Raw genomic sequence first — 21,623 nt, 5'->3', positions numbered from 1 at the left:
GTCAAATGTCACCGGCTATGGGGAGAGAAAAAGCCATGGCCGATCTGACATTCAAAATCTCGTACGAGTAGATAATCACACAAATCACAACCGGGAATCAAGACTAGACAATTTCATGAATGAGTGCTGACACTCGAGGCATTGGGCACCTCGGAAACCGTCTTCCCTTTCTCGGCGTCTGGAATAGAGACATTTCTCGCGTCCAAATCGCTCGCGCCGTCGACTTCATCGAGTAGCCGTCGAGCCGCAACAGCAATGCTCCCGCCTGCTTCGGCCACGCGGCGGTTATATTCCGCCATGTTCTTACTCACGAGAGGGTTGTCACATGTGAACAAGAGATCGACTTCCTCGAGCGACCGGCCCGCAGTCTCCGGGTAGAAGAGATAGATGATCGGCATGCAGAGAATGTTCATGCAGCCGAAGAAGATGAAAGACCACCAACCAATGTTGCCGAGCATGATGGGAATCACAAAGGTCGTCACGCCGCAGCCGATAGCCCAGCCAAGGATGGTAAAGGAGTAGCCTTTGGCCCGGACTTCCTGCGGCCAAATCTCAGTGCCGTAAATCCAGCAGGGCACGATGTTGAACATGCAGAAAAAGAAGATGAAGCTGAACGTAAATGCAGAGCCAGCAGTGCCGAGGCGCTGGGATAGCGCAGGGTTGGACACAGCGTTATCCTGCGACGTCTTGATGAGCGCCGCAACCAGGAAGAGCGACACGCCTTGGATGATGAACGAGATCTGAAGAGACCAAACCCGTCCGATGCGATCGATAACGAGAGCGGCCGCGGCCGTGCCAATGACGCCGAATGTGTTCAGCAGCCCAGACATCCAGGATGCTTTGTATGCGTCGAACCCGGACAGTTCGAAGAGCTTGGTGGCCCAGGAAACCATGACCAGGATGCCGGTCCACTGCTGGATTTGCTGAAGAGCAAGCCCAAGAATCGCACGCCGGCCCAGGTGGAGTTTTCCTGAGTATCGGCCACCGAGGAAGATGTTGATGTAGTCGTTCCGCTTGTGGTAGGATGCCTCGACGACGGCCTCAATCAATTCGATTTCCTTCGCAATGGCTGGATCACTAGCTTCTTTATCACCTCGAATTTTGCAGAGAATCTCGATGGCCTCATCTCGGCGATGGTGGGCCATTAGCCATCGAGGCGATTCTGGCGTGGCATTAGGTTCCATACTGCTCGGTTCAAAATTCAAAGAATGACTACTCACCTGGCACAAAGACGACGGAAATGGTAACAATGAACACAGGAATGATCATGAAGCCAAGCGAGAACCGCCATCTGAAGGTATCATCGTAGTTCCGGACGCCGAAGTTGATCCAATTAGCCAGGAAGATGCCGAGGAAGTTAGAAATGAAGACCAGGGAGAAATTGGCACCCCGATCATGGGCTTCGGACAATTCCGACACCCAAGACGGGATCAGCGAATTGATGAAGCCAATTCCCAGGCCGGCGATGACGCGCGCACAGATAAACATGTCGGAGTTGACCGAACCGCACTGAAGAGCAGATCCCAGGATGGAGAGTAGCGCGCCCAGAAAGGTCCCCCTCTTGCGGCCGAGCTTATCTCCTGTCCAGCCTCCTATGAAGCCACCAAACATGGCTCCAAAGTAGTACGCGGCCGCAAGGCCGCCCTGCTTTGTGGTATCCGTAACGACGCCGTTGTCATCGGTCGCGAGCTCGGCCATCCGGACAAAGCCCGGCGTGCCAGAGACTGCACCGTATACGCCTTGGTTGTAGCCTTCATAAATCAAAGCAACGGCGCTGAAGACATTCAAGAGGAAAAGGAGGTATTTGCCCGGCAGGGCCTGCCATACCTTGATCGCCATCCCCACGAATTGAGCTCTCAGCGAGATCGACTCAATGCGCTCACCGGACAGGGAATTGATTCATCAACAGCTGGAATGGCGAGTTTTTATAAGGAAAATTCGGAAATTGCTCCCCCAAGAACCTGGAGCAACACATTTTCCCCTAATCTCACGAACTAACCTCTCTTTGTCTCTGGGCTGAGGCGGAAAGGGTCTAATCGCGGCTCCGCGCTGGCCCAAGCTCCTGGCGCCTGCGGAGCGTTGACTAGCCCGAACCCTATCACCACGAACGGTATGGCGTGGGATGAACCCTGGTAATCGGCTGACCAGTAGAATTCGAACGCTTAATCGGCTAAACGGCTGAGCGTCTCAACACCGAATAAGCTCGCTCAAATCGCCGAAGCGTATGCAAGCTGCTCAAAGCGTCAACTGCACTACCGAACCTTCGCTGCCATCACGCAGCCACGCGACAAAAGTAACGAGTATGACGAACTTCGCTCAGTGGTCGAACCGTCAAAGAGAGTTTGATGAAGAAAGCTTCCGAAGCCTGGTATGGCAACTGAGGCGCTCCACTTTGACCTTCTGGAAAGCGCAAGGTACAATCTTGGCCTCGCCCAATACGGATGACAGCGCTATTAGGGCTAAGGGTTAGGGTTTCGGAAGTACGGTCAGCTGTCCAGGACTCTTCAATAACCCAACCGAGCGATACACGTGGGTTGAAGGCAATGGGGTACGGCGGATGCTGCTGACGGAAGTCGGCACATTGTGGCGAATGTTCTGTGTCGAGTCCAACGGAGGCTGACAAGCAGACTGACTTTGATGAATGAGTCCATGATGGCTTGGTGATGTGCATAGTCTTCAGTGGGTTTGGCACATAACCACAAGACTACTATTACTGTTGAATTGCCTAGATTCAGGACATCAACTGCGTTGTAGCTGATATCATTTCTTCAATGCTGGTAAATGCTTAAAACAAAAGTTATGACATTGTCGGAATCTACGGTCTTGTGTCTTCCATACGTCCAGCTTCGCTCAAACTAGATACATCCTGGCCATCTTTGACAGCGACACCAATCCGCTGCGCAAACATCATCGTAGTCCACATAGTATTCGCTGCAGGCGTCGTGGGAATGATGCTGGCATCGCAGACACGTAGACTTTCTACTCCGTGCACACGACCACTTTGATCGACCACTCCTCCATTGGCAACGGGGGCCATGCGGCAAGTGCCGCTGAAATGGTAGGTGGTCGAGAATTGACACTGAATCCAACGGTCGAGGCGATCGTCGCTCTCAAGGATCGAATTATCAAGCCCGTCGGGTCGATGTAGCACTCTCTGCATCGCATCCGACGTGATGATCCCATAAACTTTGCGGACGATCTCTCGAGCTGCGCGCCGATCGTGATCAGTTTGCAGATAATTCGGTGCGATCCTTGGGGCTTCCGCTGCGTCGGTGGACTTGATCCGGACCGAACCCAACGACGTTGGCTTGTTCACGTTGCAGCCGATTCCAGCGACATGGCCGACGGCTGTTCCCGAAAGACTACGTCCCTGAGTACCGTCGCCCGCAGGAGGAGCATTCAAGTAGCTGAAGCACACCATCTGGAAATCAGTTGATCCGGGATGAAGAGAAGACGACCAACGCGCTTGCATCTGCAACGAATAGTCGCCGGGTTCATACGCGCCAGCCCGAGGTTTGGCCACAAGGGGTATGCATACGTGATCACAAAGATTGTTCCCCACGGGCAGGTCAGCTACCGTAGGTATGCCCAGCTCTGACAGGAGATCCGAAGGTCCAATGCCAGATCTTTGGAGGATAGCCGGAGAGAAAAATGTACCGGCGCAGACGATGACTTCCTTGCTAGCGGATACTGTCCTGCCATCGATCAGAACAACTCCAGTCGCCCGACGACCTGAGAAAGCGACCTTGTCAACGTGCGTTTCGGTGAGGATGGTGATGTTTCCTTTGCCCCGAATTGGATCGATGAATGTATTTGACGCGCTGACTCGGACGTCGCCTTGGCGGCACACTGGTGATGGACCAACCCCTTCGGCGCCAGGAGCGTTGAAGTCGAGCACGGGGTCAAAACCAGCAGAGAGCGCAGCCTCCACAAATGCTGCTTGGATCTTATTGGCCTCTTCCGGCGTAGTTCGAGTAATGGGATGGGCTCCTTTCGTTCCTCTCACTTCATCATTTTCCAGAGACTGATAAACATGGCACACAGCGTCGTAGTTCCAGGCGCCGTTGCCGAGTTCAACCCATTCTTTGCAATCAGCTTCGGTGTTTCTCAGTGCAGTGCCTCCGTTGATGCTGCTTCCTCCGCCCATAATTTTCGCTTGTGGCACAACCATCGGCTGCCCTTCTGGCACATCCACGATGACATTCCAATCCAGTCGGGGATCAAAGACCTCGGATTGGCCCTTCATGGGCACTTTCCTGGCATCCTGAACCCCATGGGGCACGAGAGATTTTGCTGGATCGTAGTCTGGGCCCGCTTCGATCAACAGCACATTGAAGTTGTCGTTCTCTGCGATGCGGGCTGCTACAATGCATCCTGCGCATCCAGCTCCGACGACAATGTGGGTGAATGTATCTGCATTAACTCCATCCATTGTGTAGTTCCCAGACGGCGAGACAGAGGTTTTACTGGAGCTACTGATACTCCTAGATCTACTATTTAACGAAATCCGACGAATTGGTCGCTGCGGAGGGGAGGGGATCCATAGCATCAATCATGCAAACTGCACTAGCTTCCAAGCCTCGTTTCCTGAGAACACTTGGCATCACAGGGTTCATTCAATGACTGCAGTAGGTTTGGTCGCTTCATCAAGCTAATTCTGATATCCATGAGCTACTGTCCGAACATCATCTTGGATTTTCGGTTGAACGGTTAAAAGAAAACGCCGTGGGGTCTTCGGCTTTCGGCCCCGCGACTTCTAATGTCAACACACGCAACAGCCGTGGAGTTCATGCATGGAGCTGGAGGGGGGCCAGGTGAGCAACTCTTTACCTGTCGGCTAGCAGCTCTAAAGAAATTAAACACATGAATGATAACTGTCATACTCAAATTCAGTTTTGTAGTTCATATGTCTCGTAGCCTTCTGGGATCAAAAACGTCATCGCAAGCAAGCATGGCAAGCCCGGCGGATCTTGTGAGATACTTCCGTCGTGAGGACGAGGACAATACTGTCGGACGGAGTTTGCTAACAGCGACGTATTTGTATACAGTTTTCCCTCTCAGGACAGACGGCAGTGATCACCGGCGCTGCTCGAGGGTTGGGCCTAGCTTTCGCTGACACTCTCGCCTCTGCGAAGTGCAATATCGCTGCTCTTGACATCCTGCCCGAGCCATCCCCAGCTCTCCTCCAGCTCGAGTCAGAACATGGAGTTCGGGTTCGATATTACAAGGTTGACATCACATCGCCGGAACAGATCCAGGGGGCAATCCAACAGATCGAGTCCGACTTCCCCTCCATCGACATCAACGTCAACGCTGCGGGTGTCGTGACTGACGAGCCATTTCTCACTACCACGAAGAGCAACATCGATCGGACATTCGCGGTCAACTTCACCGGATCTTTCCTCGTAGCTCAGGCCTGCGCGAACAGCATGGTCCGGCGCCTGACCAAGGCCAACAACGCAACAGATGCTTCCTCTTCTTCTCTGCAGATCGACCCGTCTACGAGCGGTGGAAGTATCGTCTTCATTGCCAGCATCGCGACGCATATCGCCAGCACGGCGCAGAGGATCAGCGCCTATACCGCCTCCAAGGGTGCCGTGCGTAGCCTGGTGAAGCCCCTTGCCATGGAACTTGCACCATATGGAATCCGTGTCAACAGTCTCAGTCCGGGCTACACGATGACGGACATGATGAAGGGACTACAGAGTCAACAGCCGGATTTGGTCAAGCAGTTTGAGCAGGAAACCCTGTTTGGACGGATTGCGGTTCCTGATGAGGTCAAGGGAGCCCTTCTCTTTCTATGCGCTAGAGGAGCATCGGGATGGGTGACGGGTCAGGATCTCCTCGTTGATGGCGGCGCGAGTTCATGGAAGCATCCTGCGGTGTTGTCTTGAGAATCGTGTCTGCAGCTTACAATTGCAAGTGATTTGATATGTTACTTGCTCAACTGGACTTAGTTGGAATCATTCTGGCTACTCCTCAGACAGGAATAACATCGCAACGCTGTAGCGACATAAATGATGAAGCTGAAACCGGTAGTACTCGTCAGCATAGACTTCTAGCTAGTTGCAAGTACCATGTTTGATATTACCTCGGCTGGGAAGCTCAAAGCATGCTCGTATAGATCTTCTCGGACGAGACGGAGTTAGGCCTACCACTTCCCATATTCTGCGGGGCCAGGAGATCGCCCGGAAATTCTCCATGGAGCTTCAGTTTCGAGAGCCCTTCATCGGTTAAATGGTTAAACGGCGAGAAGCTATCAAGCTTCTAGATGGAAATTCGAATTCAGTTCTCATCGGTATGCCCTAATCATTCTGCTTGATCTATGTATTGACTAGTGGAAACTGAGTACCTATATCACAAACTGCCGAGTCGAACCCCTCACCACAAAGGTCCCGTCCGAGTACATAGAAGAATAAGTAACTGCTAGTACTAGCGAAATCTAACATTTCCGTTCTCCCGTTGTGTTGTTAAAAATTCATAGTATCTGATTCCCCTATGGCTCAAGAGAAATTCTACTGTCGTTGGGCAGGTCTCTCCCTTTCCAACATTGCCGGGGTCTTTTTCCCAGACCTGCTCTTTCAAAGAGACCCATCAGACCCTATTCAACATGAACTCGTTGCCGTCAGCACGACAGGGACGCGAGAGCGTGCAGAGTCATGGCTGAACGAACACAAAATCCCCAATGCCAACGCCATCACAATCTATCAGTCATGGGAGGAGATGCTGGAGAAAGGCGACTTTGACATCGTATATATTTCAACTCCACACACACTGCACTACAAACATGTTCGGAAAGCGCTGGAATGCAAACGAAACGTCCTCGTGGAGAAGCCAGCCACGATGAACCGACGACAGTACGAAGAGTTGATCCGGCTAGCCCGACAGCAGGGTGTTGTCATGATGGAGGCTATGTGGACAAGGTACCTGCCGGCCACGGAATATCTGCAAGAGCAGCTTCTGCCGCGCATCGGCCAGGTCCGCCGCGTCTATGCTGAGTTCTCGTTTCCCATTGTTTCAGCGGACTTAGAGCACTCGTCGAGGTTCCTGGACAAGAAGGCGGGAGCGGGAAGCTTGCTGGACCAAGGGGTCTATGCGCTTACCTGGGCGGATTTGGCCTTGCACGGGCTGGACAATGGCGCCAACACCACGTCCGAGGTTGTGCACGCGCATACGATGAACGTGCCTGGAGTGCCTGGCGATGTCGACGACATCACCACCGTGGTCCTTGCCAGCCGCGAGAAAGGATCGAATGAGCAGAGTGCCGTTGGTATCATCACGACGAGCATGACACTGCCCGGTTCCAATAAACCGCCCTTCTATCGGCGACTGCAAGCAAATCGATCTTCTCCAGCAGTTCGTATCGAAGGTACCAAGGCATCCGTTGCTGTGTCATTTCCTCCAATTCGTCCGCAGGAACTGCATGTCCAGTGGTATGGAAATGACTGTGTGAATGAGGATGGCACGGAGAGAGAAGAGATCATTCATAAGCCTGTAAAGGGCTGGGGGATATGGTATCAGGCAGATGTCATTGCAAAGCAGGTTTTGCAGACTCGGAAAACTCGGGGCCCAGGCGTCGTCATTGGGGCGGAAGAAAGCTTGCGGGTGTTGAGTTTCATGGATAAAGCTCGGGAGCTTGCTGGGATCCAGTATGACAGCACACTGGAAGAGGTTTAACATGGGCTTTATTTCTTAGTTACCAAACAATTGACTCTTGGTTTATATCCAGGCTTGGTTGTTGCTTTCCTAAGTGCCGTATACGCGTAAGGATACCAGTAGAACTGGAACGGATTCTCGAAATGGGTGCATACTCCAATAGGTAGAGGTAATAAGCAGCAATTTCGGCCTGTATGACTCATGGGACAGGTGACAGCACTATCTAAGATAACCAGTATGTAAGTGTTGAGCAGTCTATTCGTCAGTACATTGCATATCTAGAATCAGGTCTATCATATAAGTCATGCACGCTTCTGCCCTTTTTGCTTTCCTTCAAGGTCCGCGAATAAATTATACCCAAAATCGGCACTGCTATCATTGAACCGCAGCTCCATCTTGCCAAGAGGTTCAATCTTGCGCATGTCCTCCGGGCTGAGCTTAAAGTCGCCGTCGACGTTGCTTCTGATGTGCCTTGCACTCGAGGACTTGGGAAGCACCGAGTGGCCCTGGGTAATTCCCCATGCTGCGAATTGGTCTCAGAAATGACTGCACCCTCAGAAATGAAAGAAAGGACATACCGAGTGCAACCTGCGCGCTTGTCTTGCCGAGTTTATTGCCGAGTTCCACCAATATTGGTTCGTCAATCAACCTGCCTATGTCTCGTGCTTTATAAAACTCATTCAGATTTCCGAATGGTGAGTATTGCGTAATGTGGATGCCGCGATCATGATGCCACTGGGCAAAGGCCTTTTGCTGGAGCCATGGATGCATCTCCATCTGATGTACAGCCGGTATGACTGAGACGTTCTCCAGAAGCCTTTCCATCTCTGCTTTGGAGAAATTGGATACGCCGATGGCCTTCACTTTGGTGGTTTTGAGGAGTTCCTCCATTGCGTGATATGTCTGGAAACTCTGTTAACGGAGCCGTCAGCAGGAAAGTACGATCTCTGTACCTCAACAAAGTCAACATCAATCATAATAGGCATGCCGTCCTCTCCCCTGGGAATGAGTTCATCCCCTCTCTTCCACGCCATAGGATAGTGCATCAGATACAGATCAACGTAATCCAAGCCGAGGTCATCCAATGACTGCTCCAAGGCTCTTGGGACATCATCGGGATGATGCTGGTGGTTCCAGAGCTTGGTGGTGATGAACAGTTGGTCGCGGGGAACACCGGCCTGGCGAATTGCCTCTCCTACAGCCTTTTCTGTTTCATATCTGTCACCATCTCAAATCAACAATAGTTCCATATTCAACGCTACTCGGCGGGCCATGACCCACACCCGTGCTGTGTCTATATGACGGTATCCAACTTCAATGGCCGTCCGGACGTGATCTCGTGCCTGCTCATCTTGCCAAGTCCCAAAACCAATAGCTGGAATAGTTGCACCGGTATTCAGCATGAATTTTGTCTCGGCCATGTTGAGACACCTGTTGCTGAACCTTTCAGGTAACCTTGGGCCCAAAATGAATCGTGTTCTCTTCTGACTACCTCAAAACAATATCGTAGCCGGACCCAATTACCGCCGCCTTCTATTACACCGTCAGATTGACGCTGGACCCCGTCACACGTGAAGCCATGACGTTGACTTGAAGTAATCTTTCTTCACATTGGTACCTCGAGGACCGGAGAAACAGACGGGTGGTTCCTACCGTTAGCAGCCATTGGCACCTGTGTTATCGAAGCAAGTGCATTCTGACACGGCAGCCCTATGGACGACGCCTGCTTGGGAGTTATCCGGGGCATTGCATGAAACTCTTGGAATATGGGATGTTAAGTCCGCAGTTTGTTTCTGAAATCAATATTCTGATTTGAATTTCTCTGTTGAGTCGTTCGATACACCCCGTGAATGGCCCAGACGCGGCCAAAGATCGAGCTGAATACGCGATCCCCAAGATTCACAGCACGACTTGCATTGCGCGCCATGGCTGCCAGATCCACATCAGACTGACCATGAGAGCCCATTGAGAGTCAAGTAAATGGCAGTATTTGAGGGCGGAAACGGCAGCTTGGCTTGTCGGACGGGCCACTGCATCCTAGGCCAGTGTTTCCCTGTGCTTCTTGTGTCGCTGGAATACTCATTTTAATGAATTTTGATTTATGCCGTGGAAAACTTGGGAGCAAAAGTAGAAGTTTTCCTATCTTCCAAGCCATAGTAGTAATATTACTTTCATGGTAGTAGTATTACTTTCTTGAGCCAGAAATCTCAGCAGGGTTCGACAACGCACGAGAAGAGCCAGAGATGCGTGCCTGAGGCCGAAATTCCCGGCCAAGCAGCCAATCGCACCTTTCTGCTCGAAGCTAAAGTACGCTAATACAAATACGGTTAGCGAACGCATAAGCGCGATAAATTTTCTGCTCATCTCCAGCATCACCCATCCTCCGCACAACAACCTTGAGAACCTCCTCTGAAGAATCTTTTCGCACTGTGTTTGTGTAAGGTGCTGCAATGGTAAGTCAGGATCTCTGGCCATTTCAAGCACTCAAGTGATGATTTCCGAACAATCCAACACCGATCTTCATGAAGGACGTTTCGGAACAAAATGCTCTAGAATTACCCTGATTTGAACTTCATTCACATTTGTCGCTCGGCATTGTGTTCGTTCTGGTGCTGACTGCTCTTCTACAGGATCGATAATATTGACAATGGCTTGAGATCTTGATGTAGAACATTGTAAAAGGTAAGGTGTTTATTCTGTTTCAGCTTCCCTTCGATGATGACCCAAACGACACGCAAAGGCATTCCTCAGACTTAATCTTCTGTGTGGAATCTGTCAAAAATCAAGTTTCAGCCTTGTCTGAGCATTCTATTTACAATTTTATATCGTCCATGGTTGCCCTTTCAAGAGCTTCATGGCTAACTGATGGTGTGTAGGTAAATACAGCATTCTGGACCCCATCCGTTCCCACTATGAGGAAACTTTGAACGAACGGGCGGACGGAATGTATTCATCTACCCTCGCCCATCCAAGCGAAGCGTACAACTTCGCGGGTGTTGGAGAGATGGATTACTTGTCGAAAACTCGTCAGCTGATTGAAGATCAAACAAACGCCTTTTCTCTGTAACTTTCAGTCCTCGAGTCTGCTAACTTTTCCGGTGCATAGGTAATTCGATTCTTCCCTATATTCTGTTTTTTGATGTCTGCCATCATGATGACTGGTTATTCACACTGTTTGACCGGATGCAATACATCCGGAATGAACAATGTACACTGAAAATGCTGATTTAATGAGGTATGCAATCATCATGACCCATTCAGCTTGAGTACGTTGCTAACTGAAATGGCTTAAGCCTGACACAGATTGCATTCTTGATCTTTGTTCGAGCTTTCAATGTTGTCGGGTCGCAGCTAACACCTGTGTCGTTCCAGGAACTCGTCAGAATGTTAAGCAGATGCCGTAGACACTGAAGGTGAGTAATTGGTTGATGTCTGTTTCCCTCTGTCTGATGAGCCCATACAATTCGCTGTGTTCTTTCCGAGTTTCTACTTTGAGGATACTTTTCATCACCTTGGGGAACTGATACAGTGAATCCATTCTGTTGTTCATTTCAAAGCTGCATATTGGACCAGGCTAACCAACATCACTATAGGTCAGTAGTTAGAATAGATGAATGAAAAGATATTGCTTTGTTCACAAAGTATCTTCACTTTGCGAAGTGGAAGTACTACTCGTAGAACAAGCCATGCTTTTTGTGCCACTGTTCAAGACTATCTGGCCCATAGACATCATGCACTACCTTCTTCCCCTCAGGCCAGCGCACCCATTTGGGTTTGGAACTCTGCATGATGCAGACCATCTCATCCGGAGCCGGAAGCTCGGTGTCGATGGCGGACGCAAACGGGTGAATCAATTCGGGCCAGTGGTGATCCCACAGCCACAGCATAGTGCTGCAGTTGGAGCAGAAGTTTCTCTCAGAGGAACATTTCGATTCCTCGGGTGTTCCTCGATCTTTGATGGCGGTATACTTCCTAACCATCGTTGATTCAACGAACCCCGTCAGAAACAAGGGAGCTCAACCAAGATATGCTTACTTGATCAGATCTTTGCCCTTTTTTATCTTGAGCGAATCCGCGACACCTCCCAGATTCACGCTTCCACTATATCCGCCGACTTTGCGGCAGATGCTGCAGGCGCAAAGCTGGTAGGGCACGGGCGTGTGGGACTCGAGCTCGAACTCAACGCCGCCGCACTGGCAGCTTCCCTCAAGTTTCCTGGAGCCAGAGCGTCAGCTTTCCGGTCCTACGTGGAGATGGAAGATACAGGATGTATCTACTAGTCATGGGGTACCAACATCGGCATGATGGTGATGCTGCTCGATGGTGTTTGATGTGTGCAGAGTATGGCTTTTTCAATATTGATCTCGCATTCCGTATTGAGGACGGATGTACTTTTAAAAAGTCGGAAGATTTTTGGAAAGTCTACTCCGTAGCGGAGGTCGGGTTTGGACGCGGGGATCGACGTCATTGTTTACATCATTTGAAGGGTATCGAGCCAAAGGGCGTGGTTTATTGGCAGGCTGCATACTCGTATGATCATAAATCCAATGGCTCACGCCGAAGTCATTTGTCGAAATACGAGATAATGCCAAAAGCCAGCTGGTCATTCGCTGCAACTGCATTTTGGCCGGGAAATTCGTAGGGTGCCTGAGGCTTCCATCGAGGAAGATCTTATCTGATCCAATCGGGTGTTTGCATGGTTTGCACCATGGCTGTTCGATCTTAAGTTCGGTTCAAGTGTCGATGATTGTCAAGCCAGAAAACTGGCAAGCTGAGCTCGGAGACTTTTGGTATCGTGTTTCAGCCGGCAGAACCTTTTTATTCTCGGGAGAATGAGTTTTGGAAGTCCAGGCGGCGGCGCCGTCAATTACAAGCCTACCCCGTCCGTTTTCTCTACCACCTTTGGTAGTTTTTGTTACATTTGCTGAACGATTTCATAGACCTGAACGAGGCAGTTTTCCTCTGGATCACGACGGTACGGCAATCCATCCAGCGAAAAAAAAAAAAAAAAAAAAAAAAAAAAAAAAAAATAAATCGAAGCACACTCGCTGACCAATTGATTGCAGGAGAATGCAAACATCTCATCGCAGACTACCTGAAATGCCTCAAATCGCAGCGTGGTGAAAATAACGAAGAGTGCCGGAGACTCGCAAAGGGATACTTGAGCTGTCGCATGGAAAAGTACGTGGATTCTCGTTGAACTCAATTTTTTTCATGCCTGTTAACGGTGCAATTTGTTGAATTGCAGAAATCTCATGGCGCCGGACGATTTTAAGAACCTCGGTCTGGACTTTGGCGATAATGAGCAAAGTGGCAGCAATTCAGCGTCCGCATCTTCATCGGTAGGGCACACTGGAGCAGGCAAGTGATAGGCAGCCTCTGTATACAGATTGTATTATAGTTGATCTCGCATATCTGGCGTTGTTGGGGGCAAAAAAAAGGCCGGGATTGGTATACTGTTTCTGCTGTGTAATAGCGATCACCGGGTTTTGTAAATACCATGTCTCATGATTGAAACCGTTCAAAATTTTGATGAATCCTTGACACATGGATTGAACTCTCGGAATATCACTCAACGACTATTCGTTCATCCTGCAACTACGAACATTGCTGACTTTTCGAACTTGACACGGGTAGAGGTGCACAACAAGATTGAGTTTCAGCCAGCGCTGTCAGCCAGATTGTCACAACAATCTCGCCGCCATGGATTCTAACCTCCATCAATGGGTATGACTACAATACCATGTCCTCGGTCGTCCGTCCTCCAGAGCCGTGGCTTGTCGCCATTATCCTAATCGTCAGTTCCCGCGCTGGCCCGCGATACGTTTTTCACTATCCCCCGGATCCCGACATCGAGAAATCGTTCAACCCAAGCCGCCTGGGACCCCGAGGCAATGACTCCGGCTCCGACGAAGACAGCGATGTGAGTTCCGACGAAGATGAAGTTCCAGGGCCGTCGGGAAGCACCAGCAGTGGGACAGGTGGCCGACAGACCGCATCTGGCGCGGATGACAACGCCACCGTATCATCGGCAGGAGATTCTCAGCGTACGTCGTCGCTTAGCTCGGGTCGTGCACGGCGACGGCCAGAGGTCGATGAGAGCCCCCGTCTGGCCGCAGCGAGTGTGCGGGGGAACGATGATCCGAATGACACGCGCGCGCCGTGGGAATCCATATTCGGCACCCCCTGTGACATCTGGGAGAAGTTCCTCAGTCCGAGCCGCACCTGGCACAAAAGACGGTTTGAGGTTGGCGTCAATGACCTAGCGTTCGTTGGCTGGCCGGTCTTTGTGCGCGAAGATGGTACCTGGCGCAAGCGAAGGCGCAGAAAGAAGCGAAAGCCTAAGTCGCGACGTGAAGGCGAGCAGGCCGCGAGCGATGGGAAACCACTCAGCGACGGCGATGAGCGCAATGCAGGACGTGGTTCGGCTGCCGCATTGGACGATGACGACGACATGCGGGAAGAGGCCTCGACCGCTGCGGATAGAAATCATACCGATACCCAAAGGGGTGAGGGGGATTCTATGACCATGTTCAACGTGGTATTCGCCATGGCGCCTCCGATTTTGGAGTACTCTGCTCGTCTCAAAGAGATGTACGAGAACATAATTCGAAAATTCAGCCGCGCGTTGAAGCATGAGCAGGACCGTTCGGACTATGTCTGGAAACAATCGCAACTTATCCTACAGATCAAGGAAAAAGCAAAGGTGGAGAGTACGTAGAAACTTATCTCGCTACAGTTTGGTGACGGTTTCGCTGATGCGAAGTGTAGAACTGCCGCAGGCTCTCCTCTATGAGGAGCTTATGTCCCAATCATCGCTTGCTAAAGCTATCTCGACAGTGTTTAAGCGCATCTCGGAGTCCGGCATTGCGTCGGTGGTTCTGGAGTCACGATCCTTTGAGCTACAGATACCACCGCTCATGTCTACCTCGCATCTCCCTGGCCCAATGGACACGGCTTATCCGGGCCTCTGGCTTACCACAGCTGACAGTCTCACTGCCACGAGCGATGCTGCTAACAGTGGGCTCGATGTCCCCAATCAAGTCATGGCCAAACATTTTGCCCTCCTGCTGCTTGACAATGAAGCCAACATCCTTCGGGATGTCGAAGGCACGGAGCTCGCGCCGGCACTGACCCATTACATCCGCTGCACTAAGCCAAACAAGTCCTTTGCCCAAATATCTGCGGCTTCCGGTCTGCCTTTGTCGACAATTCGAGAGCTGGCCGATCATCTAGTCTACTGGCGTCGTGCGCGGGCGATACCACCATTGCACCAACGGCATACGTACATTGTGTCACCCAATTGCGACCTCAGCAAGTTGAAGGTCGCAACCGCAGCGTACAGCCAGGCATTCCCGACGATGCCCAGCTTACCCAAGATGCTATCTGCACTGAGCGGGACGCCACGGCCATATGCAAGCCTCATCCCAAGCAAAGATCACAAGGAAACTTATTTCTCTATTCTGGCATGGCTATTGCGAGGCGGGTGGGTGACCCAGCTGCGTTCCTTCGCCAGGGTCAAGGTAACTCCGGACATCAAAATTGCCGTGGAACAGGCGCTACGACGGGAACAAATGGAGAAGTACCTAGCCTCTGGCCGTGGACGGAGCTCGCCATCTAAGGAAATGTCCGCTGCGTCGTCGTTGTCCTCCTCTTCCTCCTCCTCCCTAATGACCGAGGACAGCTCGCAACTCACTCCGATCCCCGGTCGGCGAGAATCCGATGATCAGTATCAGCTATCGAACTCGTATATGGACCGCAACTACCATCTTAGCGTGTCATCTTTGATCCAGGCACCACATCGTGCTTCCCCGTTAGAATCGCGGTGGCTGGACGAGATCATGGCGCGGTTCCCCGAGCCGGCGGGCGACGAGCAGCCGGACCGCGATCCAGTGGACCAGGCCATGAACGATTCGCTCAAGAAGCACTGGCCGCGGCTGGTCAAGTACTTCAACGGGCAAGATGCGTTGGAAAAGATTCCCGTGCGGGAAGGACTCAAGCGGAACGTGGTCTGGCCGCTTCTGATGCGTCTGGGTTTGAGCAAGTCGTTGGGTATTGAACTAGATCCGCGGGAACAGGTGCTGGTAACGTTTCGGCATTGGTGAAGCCTGACTGTATGAGGTGATTGACAACCGGCCCCAGATCCGAGGCCAACGGAGAACCGTTGGGCTCGAGATCCGACTGATTACACAATTGTCATTGGAGTGCTTGGACAAGCTATGGTATTATTACTGTAGATCTGATATCAACATTACGAATGATGATCATGATTCGTCTATGCTGCCTTGGCGGTCCTGCCGTATTGCATACTCTGGATATGGAAGCGCACAAATCTCCTGACTCGCAGGGTAGGGCCTCGAGCGTAGTAACCGTTAGTTTTCCATGGATGTTTCAATTACTACTTTCGGAATAGCATACTGCTGACTAAGTAATTATTCATCTGCCTGTGTCTCGTGACCTTGTCATTCAATTCGTACAGGTACCTTGTAACTTGTAACCTTGATTTTTTCGGCGGCGGGTCCAAAATTCCGCGTGTTTGTGATAGTACTCTAGGGGTTGAAACACTCGTACTGCAATTACTTGTAGGACTGCAGAATCCTAGATTGTGCAGTTTGTAATTGATTGTTGAGAGCCTAACCATTCCAATCTGCCCTGCGTGGCCCGGAGTCAAGCATTCTTCAATTGTTGCAGAAATCGGCTAGAGGTGGTAAACGTAAAATGTGCAAGGGAAACCGAAACAAAAACCGCAATTAATGGTGACTGTAATAGGGCGAATACCAGGATCACAATAACCTAACGGAATTCTTGCGCAAAGGATCCAACGTAGGGCAGGCCCTGGATCAAGGGAACGGTAATGATAATTTCGTGCTGTAATTCCCACAACGGTTCTGTCGGCGGGAGAAAACCCAGAAAAAACCACCCCAAAAACCGCGCTTCCGACCTGGTCCAACCCGAAGACTTTTTTTTTTTCCCGTGAATTTTTCTCACTTCCCGTTATTCCCTTTTCGACATCCTCCCACTTCACATTAATTTTCTCCTCGCTGCGTTTGAACGAAACGGCCTGTACACCCTCGTCCGTTTCAATCTTACTTTGACTTCTTCCCTCCCGTAGCCCGCGTCGTCGCGTCATCGACCCGGCTCTTTTCGCGGACTAGTTCTGCTTCATCAAATTCTCTCTTCAGAGGCCACCAGGTATCGGCTGCCTTCAAACGCCTCTGTTGTTCCCGCGTCATCGCAGGTTCTTCGTCAAACCACTACTGGCCTCGCGCGTTGCTCTCTGTTTGCGGCCGCGGCCACGTACAAATCGCCTCTTCGCGGTCGCCTCCGGGAATAGAAGCGAGGAATAAAAGTAAGTGCAAGGAGTCCAAGGGAGCATTCATCACCCCTCTGTATCTCCCTGCCAAAAAGAAAGGGATAAAAGCACCGCCTGATAAAGCCTCCTTCCATCTCCTCGCCTCGCCGTCTCGTCCCAGTTGGCCATCCCGCTGTCATCCAGCCGCCTCCTCGTCGACGCCGAGTTCGATCGAGCGCTGTCGGTGGTCGGGATTCGACAGGGAATTGACGCCTGAGGAAGGAGCCCTCTTGCCGCATACCAGTCAAAATCTTCGCCCCCTGCTGTGGATTGACTCGATCGCTGACCGAAGGTCCCCGTTTTGGCCCTTCTTCGTTCTCGACAGATCTGCCTATCGACACGTTGGTCCATCCACTCGCACGGATGTGCTTCTAGTCTGTCCGGTTGTGACTCGATCCGCCGCTGCTCACATCCCAACCCGCGACGTCACTCGGAGACCCGTGTCGTTCAGTGACAGCAATCTGAATCCCATTGATTGATCCCCGATTTCTTCGGAGTCACGCCTGAGTTCTGGCTGGTGTTGCTAGCCCTGGTGGGGTCGCCAGCAGGCGGAAGAATTCTCCTTCTGTGTCAACGACTCCCGTGGTCATCGGTTGACAGCATTTCGCATCCCGCCGACATTGAGGCAGTAGACCTGTAATGGCTGCGTCGGCTACCAGAGCAGAAATGCCCGTCTTTTCATATGCGCAGGCGGCCAAGGGCCTCGCCTCAGCCGCATCGACGCAGCCGGCCAAGTCGGCAGATCAATCGCAGGCTGAGCAATCGAGTCACGCTCCCACCCCGCGCGTGACGTCGACTGAGTCATGTAGAGAGCCTGAAAAGGTTGAATCCGTCGGAGATTCAGAGGCGAAGTCGGTGACGGCTTCGTCGAAGAATCCTGTCTCCGGCGACTCGACTCCGAACCCAGCTACTGCCGCTCCCTCGACCGGACCTAAGGAAGAGACGTCCCAGATCCCCAATGGAACCTCGGATATTTCCGGTGAGAAACCGTCACAGGAATCCACTTCGGCTGAGAAGCCTGCCGGAGATGTTCAAGATGCCAGTAAAGCAGGAGCCAAGACTGAAAAGAAGCCCGAGCAACCATCTGATTCGGCCGTGAAACCAGCCGTTGGCGAGCTCAAGGCCGCACCTATTCCCGCAGTGAATGTGTGGCAGGAACGGATGGAGAAAGCTAAGGCCAACGCAGCAAGGAATGCGGCCAGAACACTCCCAGTGAAGCAACCTGGGCCTCAGACAGCAGGTGATGATGCCGACAAGGCTGGAAACAAGGAGAGAGACTCGAGCGTCCAGGGAAAGGATCGAAGGCGAGTCGACCCAGGAAAGGCCCGTGATGAAGGCTCTAGAAAGTCCAGTGGGCGCTTTTCTCGTCCTAATGATGAACCGGCTGAGGCACCTCTTCCTCCGGCTGTCGATGATAGCGCGTGGCCAACCCCGCAAACGGCCGTTGGGGAGGAGAAGCGGAAAGCCCAGGAGAGAAGCGAGAAGCAGGAACGAGCAGAGAAGCCTTCCGGCACGCGAGCGAAGTGGACACCCGTACCCTATGTGCCGACCGCCGTTTTTAGCACTCCGCTACCGTCCTCGGCGCGACGCGGCGGCCGTGCTCCACGCGGCGGACGTGATAGTGGTCGTGGTGGAACGCATGGCGGTAATGACTCGAAATCGGTGTCGGAAACTACCAGCCATTCCAAGCAAGGTCCTGGAGTAGAAAGAGGTCGCAATGACTCCAGTGGTGCTGCTCGTTCCAACTCCCTGCCCGCCCAGGCTCGACGAGCTGCGAGTGCCGATGCGAATGGCCAGGGTGACCACCGCAGGTCGCAACATCCGCACGGTGGGAATCGCTTCCGAGGGGAGGGCCGCTCGAAGGGCTCCGAGCATGCAACTGCTTCCACCACAAACGGCGGCGCCTCCACGACTGGAGGGGAAGGAACGAACAAATCCTTCCGTGATCAACGTGCAGGCAAGTTCCCTGAATTTACTCCTTCGAACAAGGCCGTCGACAATGCTCCAAAATCGGCTCCCCTACCTAGCGATGGCCATGGAAACTCCCGGTTTAATGGTGGACCGCGGTCGGAGTTCTCACGCGATGCTAATGGAGTCCGGGATCACAAAGAGTTCAAGGGAGACCGGGACCACCCAAGAGAGCGGCAAGATTCCCGTCCGGAACGTGGCCGTGGTGGTTTTCGCGGCCGAGGCGGCCATTATGCAAATGGTGGCCACTATAACAATCCTCAATACCAGCATGCATTCGGTCCCAAGGGCTTCAATCAGCGGGCATTCCAAAACGGTGGACAGTCGAATCACCGGCTTCCATTCCGATCGCCCCCTATGGCAAACGCCCCTGGTGTGTACAACCCATATGGCCTGCCGGATTTCGGCGCTTTCTACCCTGGGTATCCGCCTGTTCCCCCTGGCCCGATGACTGCGGTTCCGTATCAACCGTTTATGGAGCCGTACACGTTGATGGGCTTGATTCAGATGCAACTGTATGTTTCTAATTATTAATCGCACAGTCAAAAGGGAAAAGACTAACCAGACTCGCAGGGATTACTACTTCTCGGTTGATAACCTGTGCAAGGACATGTTCCTTCGCCGCCACATGGACTCGCAGGGTTTCGTGCCATTGACATTCATTGCAAACTTCAAGCGGATCAAGAACTTGACGGAAGACCTTGATTTGATCCGTCATTGCTGTCATCAGGCGCGGAATGTTGAACATCAATTAGGTGCAGATGGGGTGGACAGAGTGCGTCCCAGGGAGAAATGGCAACAGTGGGTGCTTCCCATGGACCAGCGCGACCCCTCCGCGCGACATGACAGCCCGCCAGCCGTGGAGAGTCAACCTGTTCCAGAGGGTGAGAAGCCTGAAGAGAATGTGCCGGCAGCTTCTTCCGCGCAACCACCTTTGACTAATGGGTCCACTCCAAACGGTACCCACGTTCAGTCTAATGGGTTACCGAACGGTGCAGCTGCGGCACCTGAATTCACACCAGCAGCTGCTCAGAATGAGGTTGCGAACGTAAGTACACTAGTTGGCTTGCAGTGCCTGTCACCTTCCTACGGCTCCGATCACGCCTGATGTCACTTTCCAAAGCAGATGCTAATGATCGCCATAGCACTTAGGTTAAATTACCCGAGATGCCTTTGCAGAAGGCAATGATGACTGGAAATGGGTGGAAACGGACTTGACACGGCTATGCGAAACGGAAACGCTTCACTGGTGACATTCTAACAGCACGAGTTTTTGGGTGTAATGTGGCGTATTGACACGGCGATTCGGGGCTGCGACGTGTAAATCTCGCAATGTTTTTCCTTTCATTCGGTGTAATGTGTCGTACCTGGACGGGATTTCCGGGTTGCAACGTTTTACTTGCATGTCAAAAACTCCATATGGGTGTACGCAATGACTCACAGGTATGTGCTCTGAGACAGTCATCGGATCATCCATTCAAGTCCAGATGGCTAACATGAATGATATCAAGCGAAGATTGATTTTTGTTCTGCAAAAAAAAAGACCTTTATCAAATTCTCAATGCCCCCAATGGCTATTCATCAGAAAGATTCTGGCAGGAGTCGGCGATAGACTTTGGAAGCTGGGATATTATTTACTGGGTCGAATTAGCTCGAGATGTTTGGTGGTGAAGCTTTGCCGGCCACATGGCTTTGATATCCCTTGACTCAGTGCCGATTCCACAATGTCTCGAGGTCCTTGGACCTCCTCTTTGCCTCTACGGACACATGGGCCCGCTGCTTGATCTCGAAGCGCGACCGTTATCAAGAGATATCCATGGTGTCTGCGACACGAAGCTACTAGCTGCCTGCAACAAAAAATTACGCTGCACGCTATTTGACATGGATCTGATTCATTGATTGAAATGACGATCTTCTTTTGTCTTCTTTCAGCTTGTGTTTTTCTTTTTCAGGGTGGTTCGGTGCCACTGTGCCCGCCAACCCTGCTGCAACATTTTAGCTTTGCAATTTGGGACCATTTGTTCGATTGTGCGATTGTGTTTCTCTCTGCTCAGCTTTCCAATCAGCAAAGACCAACCGCCGGCGTCGGGATTTTTTTTACTTGCCAGAGCGCTTGCAGCATCTGCCAGGCTACATCAATGCACAGTTTACCAGGTTCGGAAAAGTTAATGCGGGCGATAGAATGTTCAGTTTGTGTTGTTCTCTTTTATTTTTACGCGGATTTCAGTGAGTTACTACGCACATTCCAATGAGAAAACTTTCAGAGGAAGCACAACTACTCCGTCCTTTTACGGTCTGAAATTATATGATGCTGATGAATAAATATGCCAGTTTGTGCGTCTTTAATTTGGGCTGTGTCTTTTCCTGTTTACTGTCGGGGCGTTCTCCTAGTTCTGATGTATTATTATTACATTTTCTTCACCCTTGCTGGGTTGCTCTGCCGTTTGTCCTCCTTGTTTCTCGCTGGCATTCTGCGTGGCCTGCGGCCGCCGTGGGTTCCAATCTCAAAGTCGAATCCGTCAATCATGGCGATATCGACAACATGGCCTCATTATTAAAAGCGAGGCAAGGTGCTCTTTGCATTTGAGAATTCTGGTTTTGCTGTTTTACTACTTCTTCCATGGCTGTTGTGTAAGATTTCGAAGAC

General features: G+C 51.6%; 12 protein-coding genes across 12 annotated transcripts; 6 read left to right on the top strand and 6 right to left on the bottom strand.

Moving 5' to 3' along the window:
* Positions 1-113: 113 nt before the first annotated feature.
* Positions 114-1,839, bottom strand: VTN49DRAFT_4408 (uncharacterized protein; the record flags this gene model as incomplete). The annotated part of the gene is made up of 2 exons (XM_069412351.1): positions 114-1,162; positions 1,221-1,839. The coding sequence occupies 2 exons, from the start codon at positions 1,837-1,839 to the stop codon at positions 114-116; spliced, it is 1,668 nt and encodes a 555-aa protein (XP_069267603.1).
* A 385-nt stretch (positions 1,840-2,224) lies between these two features.
* On the top strand, positions 2,225-2,511 carry VTN49DRAFT_4407 (uncharacterized protein; the record flags this gene model as incomplete). The annotated part of the gene is made up of 2 exons (XM_069412350.1): positions 2,225-2,414; positions 2,471-2,511. The coding sequence occupies 2 exons, from the start codon at positions 2,225-2,227 to the stop codon at positions 2,509-2,511; spliced, it is 231 nt and encodes a 76-aa protein (XP_069267602.1).
* Positions 2,512-2,815: 304 nt separating this feature from the next.
* VTN49DRAFT_4406 (uncharacterized protein) lies at positions 2,816-4,432 on the bottom strand (the record flags this gene model as incomplete). The annotated part of the gene is made up of 1 exon (XM_069412349.1): positions 2,816-4,432. The coding sequence occupies one exon, from the start codon at positions 4,430-4,432 to the stop codon at positions 2,816-2,818; it is 1,617 nt and encodes a 538-aa protein (XP_069267601.1).
* A 327-nt stretch (positions 4,433-4,759) lies between these two features.
* Positions 4,760-5,894, top strand: VTN49DRAFT_4405 (uncharacterized protein; the record flags this gene model as incomplete). Its single annotated transcript, XM_069412348.1, has 3 exons — positions 4,760-4,814; positions 4,902-5,018; positions 5,062-5,894. 3 exons carry the CDS (start codon positions 4,760-4,762, stop codon positions 5,892-5,894), a joined length of 1,005 nt encoding a protein of 334 aa, XP_069267600.1.
* Positions 5,895-6,498: 604 nt separating this feature from the next.
* Positions 6,499-7,677, top strand: VTN49DRAFT_4404 (uncharacterized protein; the record flags this gene model as incomplete). Its single annotated transcript, XM_069412347.1, has 1 exon — positions 6,499-7,677. The coding sequence occupies one exon, from the start codon at positions 6,499-6,501 to the stop codon at positions 7,675-7,677; it is 1,179 nt and encodes a 392-aa protein (XP_069267599.1).
* A 281-nt stretch (positions 7,678-7,958) lies between these two features.
* On the bottom strand, positions 7,959-9,077 carry VTN49DRAFT_4403 (uncharacterized protein; the record flags this gene model as incomplete). Its single annotated transcript, XM_069412346.1, has 4 exons — positions 7,959-8,179; positions 8,235-8,559; positions 8,610-8,874; positions 8,938-9,077. The coding sequence occupies 4 exons, from the start codon at positions 9,075-9,077 to the stop codon at positions 7,959-7,961; spliced, it is 951 nt and encodes a 316-aa protein (XP_069267598.1).
* Positions 9,078-11,324: 2,247 nt separating this feature from the next.
* Positions 11,325-11,959, bottom strand: VTN49DRAFT_4402 (uncharacterized protein; the record flags this gene model as incomplete). Its single annotated transcript, XM_069412345.1, has 3 exons — positions 11,325-11,628; positions 11,692-11,871; positions 11,952-11,959. The coding sequence occupies 3 exons, from the start codon at positions 11,957-11,959 to the stop codon at positions 11,325-11,327; spliced, it is 492 nt and encodes a 163-aa protein (XP_069267597.1).
* A 529-nt stretch (positions 11,960-12,488) lies between these two features.
* Positions 12,489-13,025, top strand: VTN49DRAFT_4401 (uncharacterized protein; the record flags this gene model as incomplete). The annotated part of the gene is made up of 4 exons (XM_069412344.1): positions 12,489-12,538; positions 12,597-12,631; positions 12,723-12,837; positions 12,905-13,025. The coding sequence occupies 4 exons, from the start codon at positions 12,489-12,491 to the stop codon at positions 13,023-13,025; spliced, it is 321 nt and encodes a 106-aa protein (XP_069267596.1).
* Positions 13,026-13,399: 374 nt separating this feature from the next.
* VTN49DRAFT_4400 (uncharacterized protein) lies at positions 13,400-15,761 on the top strand (the record flags this gene model as incomplete). Its single annotated transcript, XM_069412343.1, has 2 exons — positions 13,400-14,369; positions 14,428-15,761. The coding sequence occupies 2 exons, from the start codon at positions 13,400-13,402 to the stop codon at positions 15,759-15,761; spliced, it is 2,304 nt and encodes a 767-aa protein (XP_069267595.1).
* A 1,886-nt stretch (positions 15,762-17,647) lies between these two features.
* On the top strand, positions 17,648-20,133 carry VTN49DRAFT_4399 (uncharacterized protein; the record flags this gene model as incomplete). The annotated part of the gene is made up of 3 exons (XM_069412340.1): positions 17,648-19,491; positions 19,550-20,024; positions 20,122-20,133. 3 exons carry the CDS (start codon positions 17,648-17,650, stop codon positions 20,131-20,133), a joined length of 2,331 nt encoding a protein of 776 aa, XP_069267594.1.
* An 86-nt stretch (positions 20,134-20,219) lies between these two features.
* Positions 20,220-20,453, bottom strand: VTN49DRAFT_4398 (uncharacterized protein; the record flags this gene model as incomplete). The annotated part of the gene is made up of 1 exon (XM_069412339.1): positions 20,220-20,453. One exon carries the CDS (start codon positions 20,451-20,453, stop codon positions 20,220-20,222), a length of 234 nt encoding a protein of 77 aa, XP_069267593.1.
* Positions 20,454-20,606: 153 nt separating this feature from the next.
* VTN49DRAFT_4397 (uncharacterized protein) lies at positions 20,607-20,994 on the bottom strand (the record flags this gene model as incomplete). Its single annotated transcript, XM_069412338.1, has 2 exons — positions 20,607-20,823; positions 20,945-20,994. 2 exons carry the CDS (start codon positions 20,992-20,994, stop codon positions 20,607-20,609), a joined length of 267 nt encoding a protein of 88 aa, XP_069267592.1.
* Positions 20,995-21,623: the final 629 nt, after the last annotated feature.

This window comes from Thermomyces lanuginosus (genome assembly GCF_041956635.1).
Source record: "Thermomyces lanuginosus strain ATCC 200065 unplaced genomic scaffold VTN49scaffold_31, whole genome shotgun sequence".
In the NCBI taxonomy this organism is placed as follows: domain Eukaryota; kingdom Fungi; phylum Ascomycota; class Eurotiomycetes; order Eurotiales; family Trichocomaceae; genus Thermomyces; species Thermomyces lanuginosus.
Note: the sequence above shows the minus strand (reverse complement) of the source record. Positions and strands in the feature narration are given on the sequence as shown.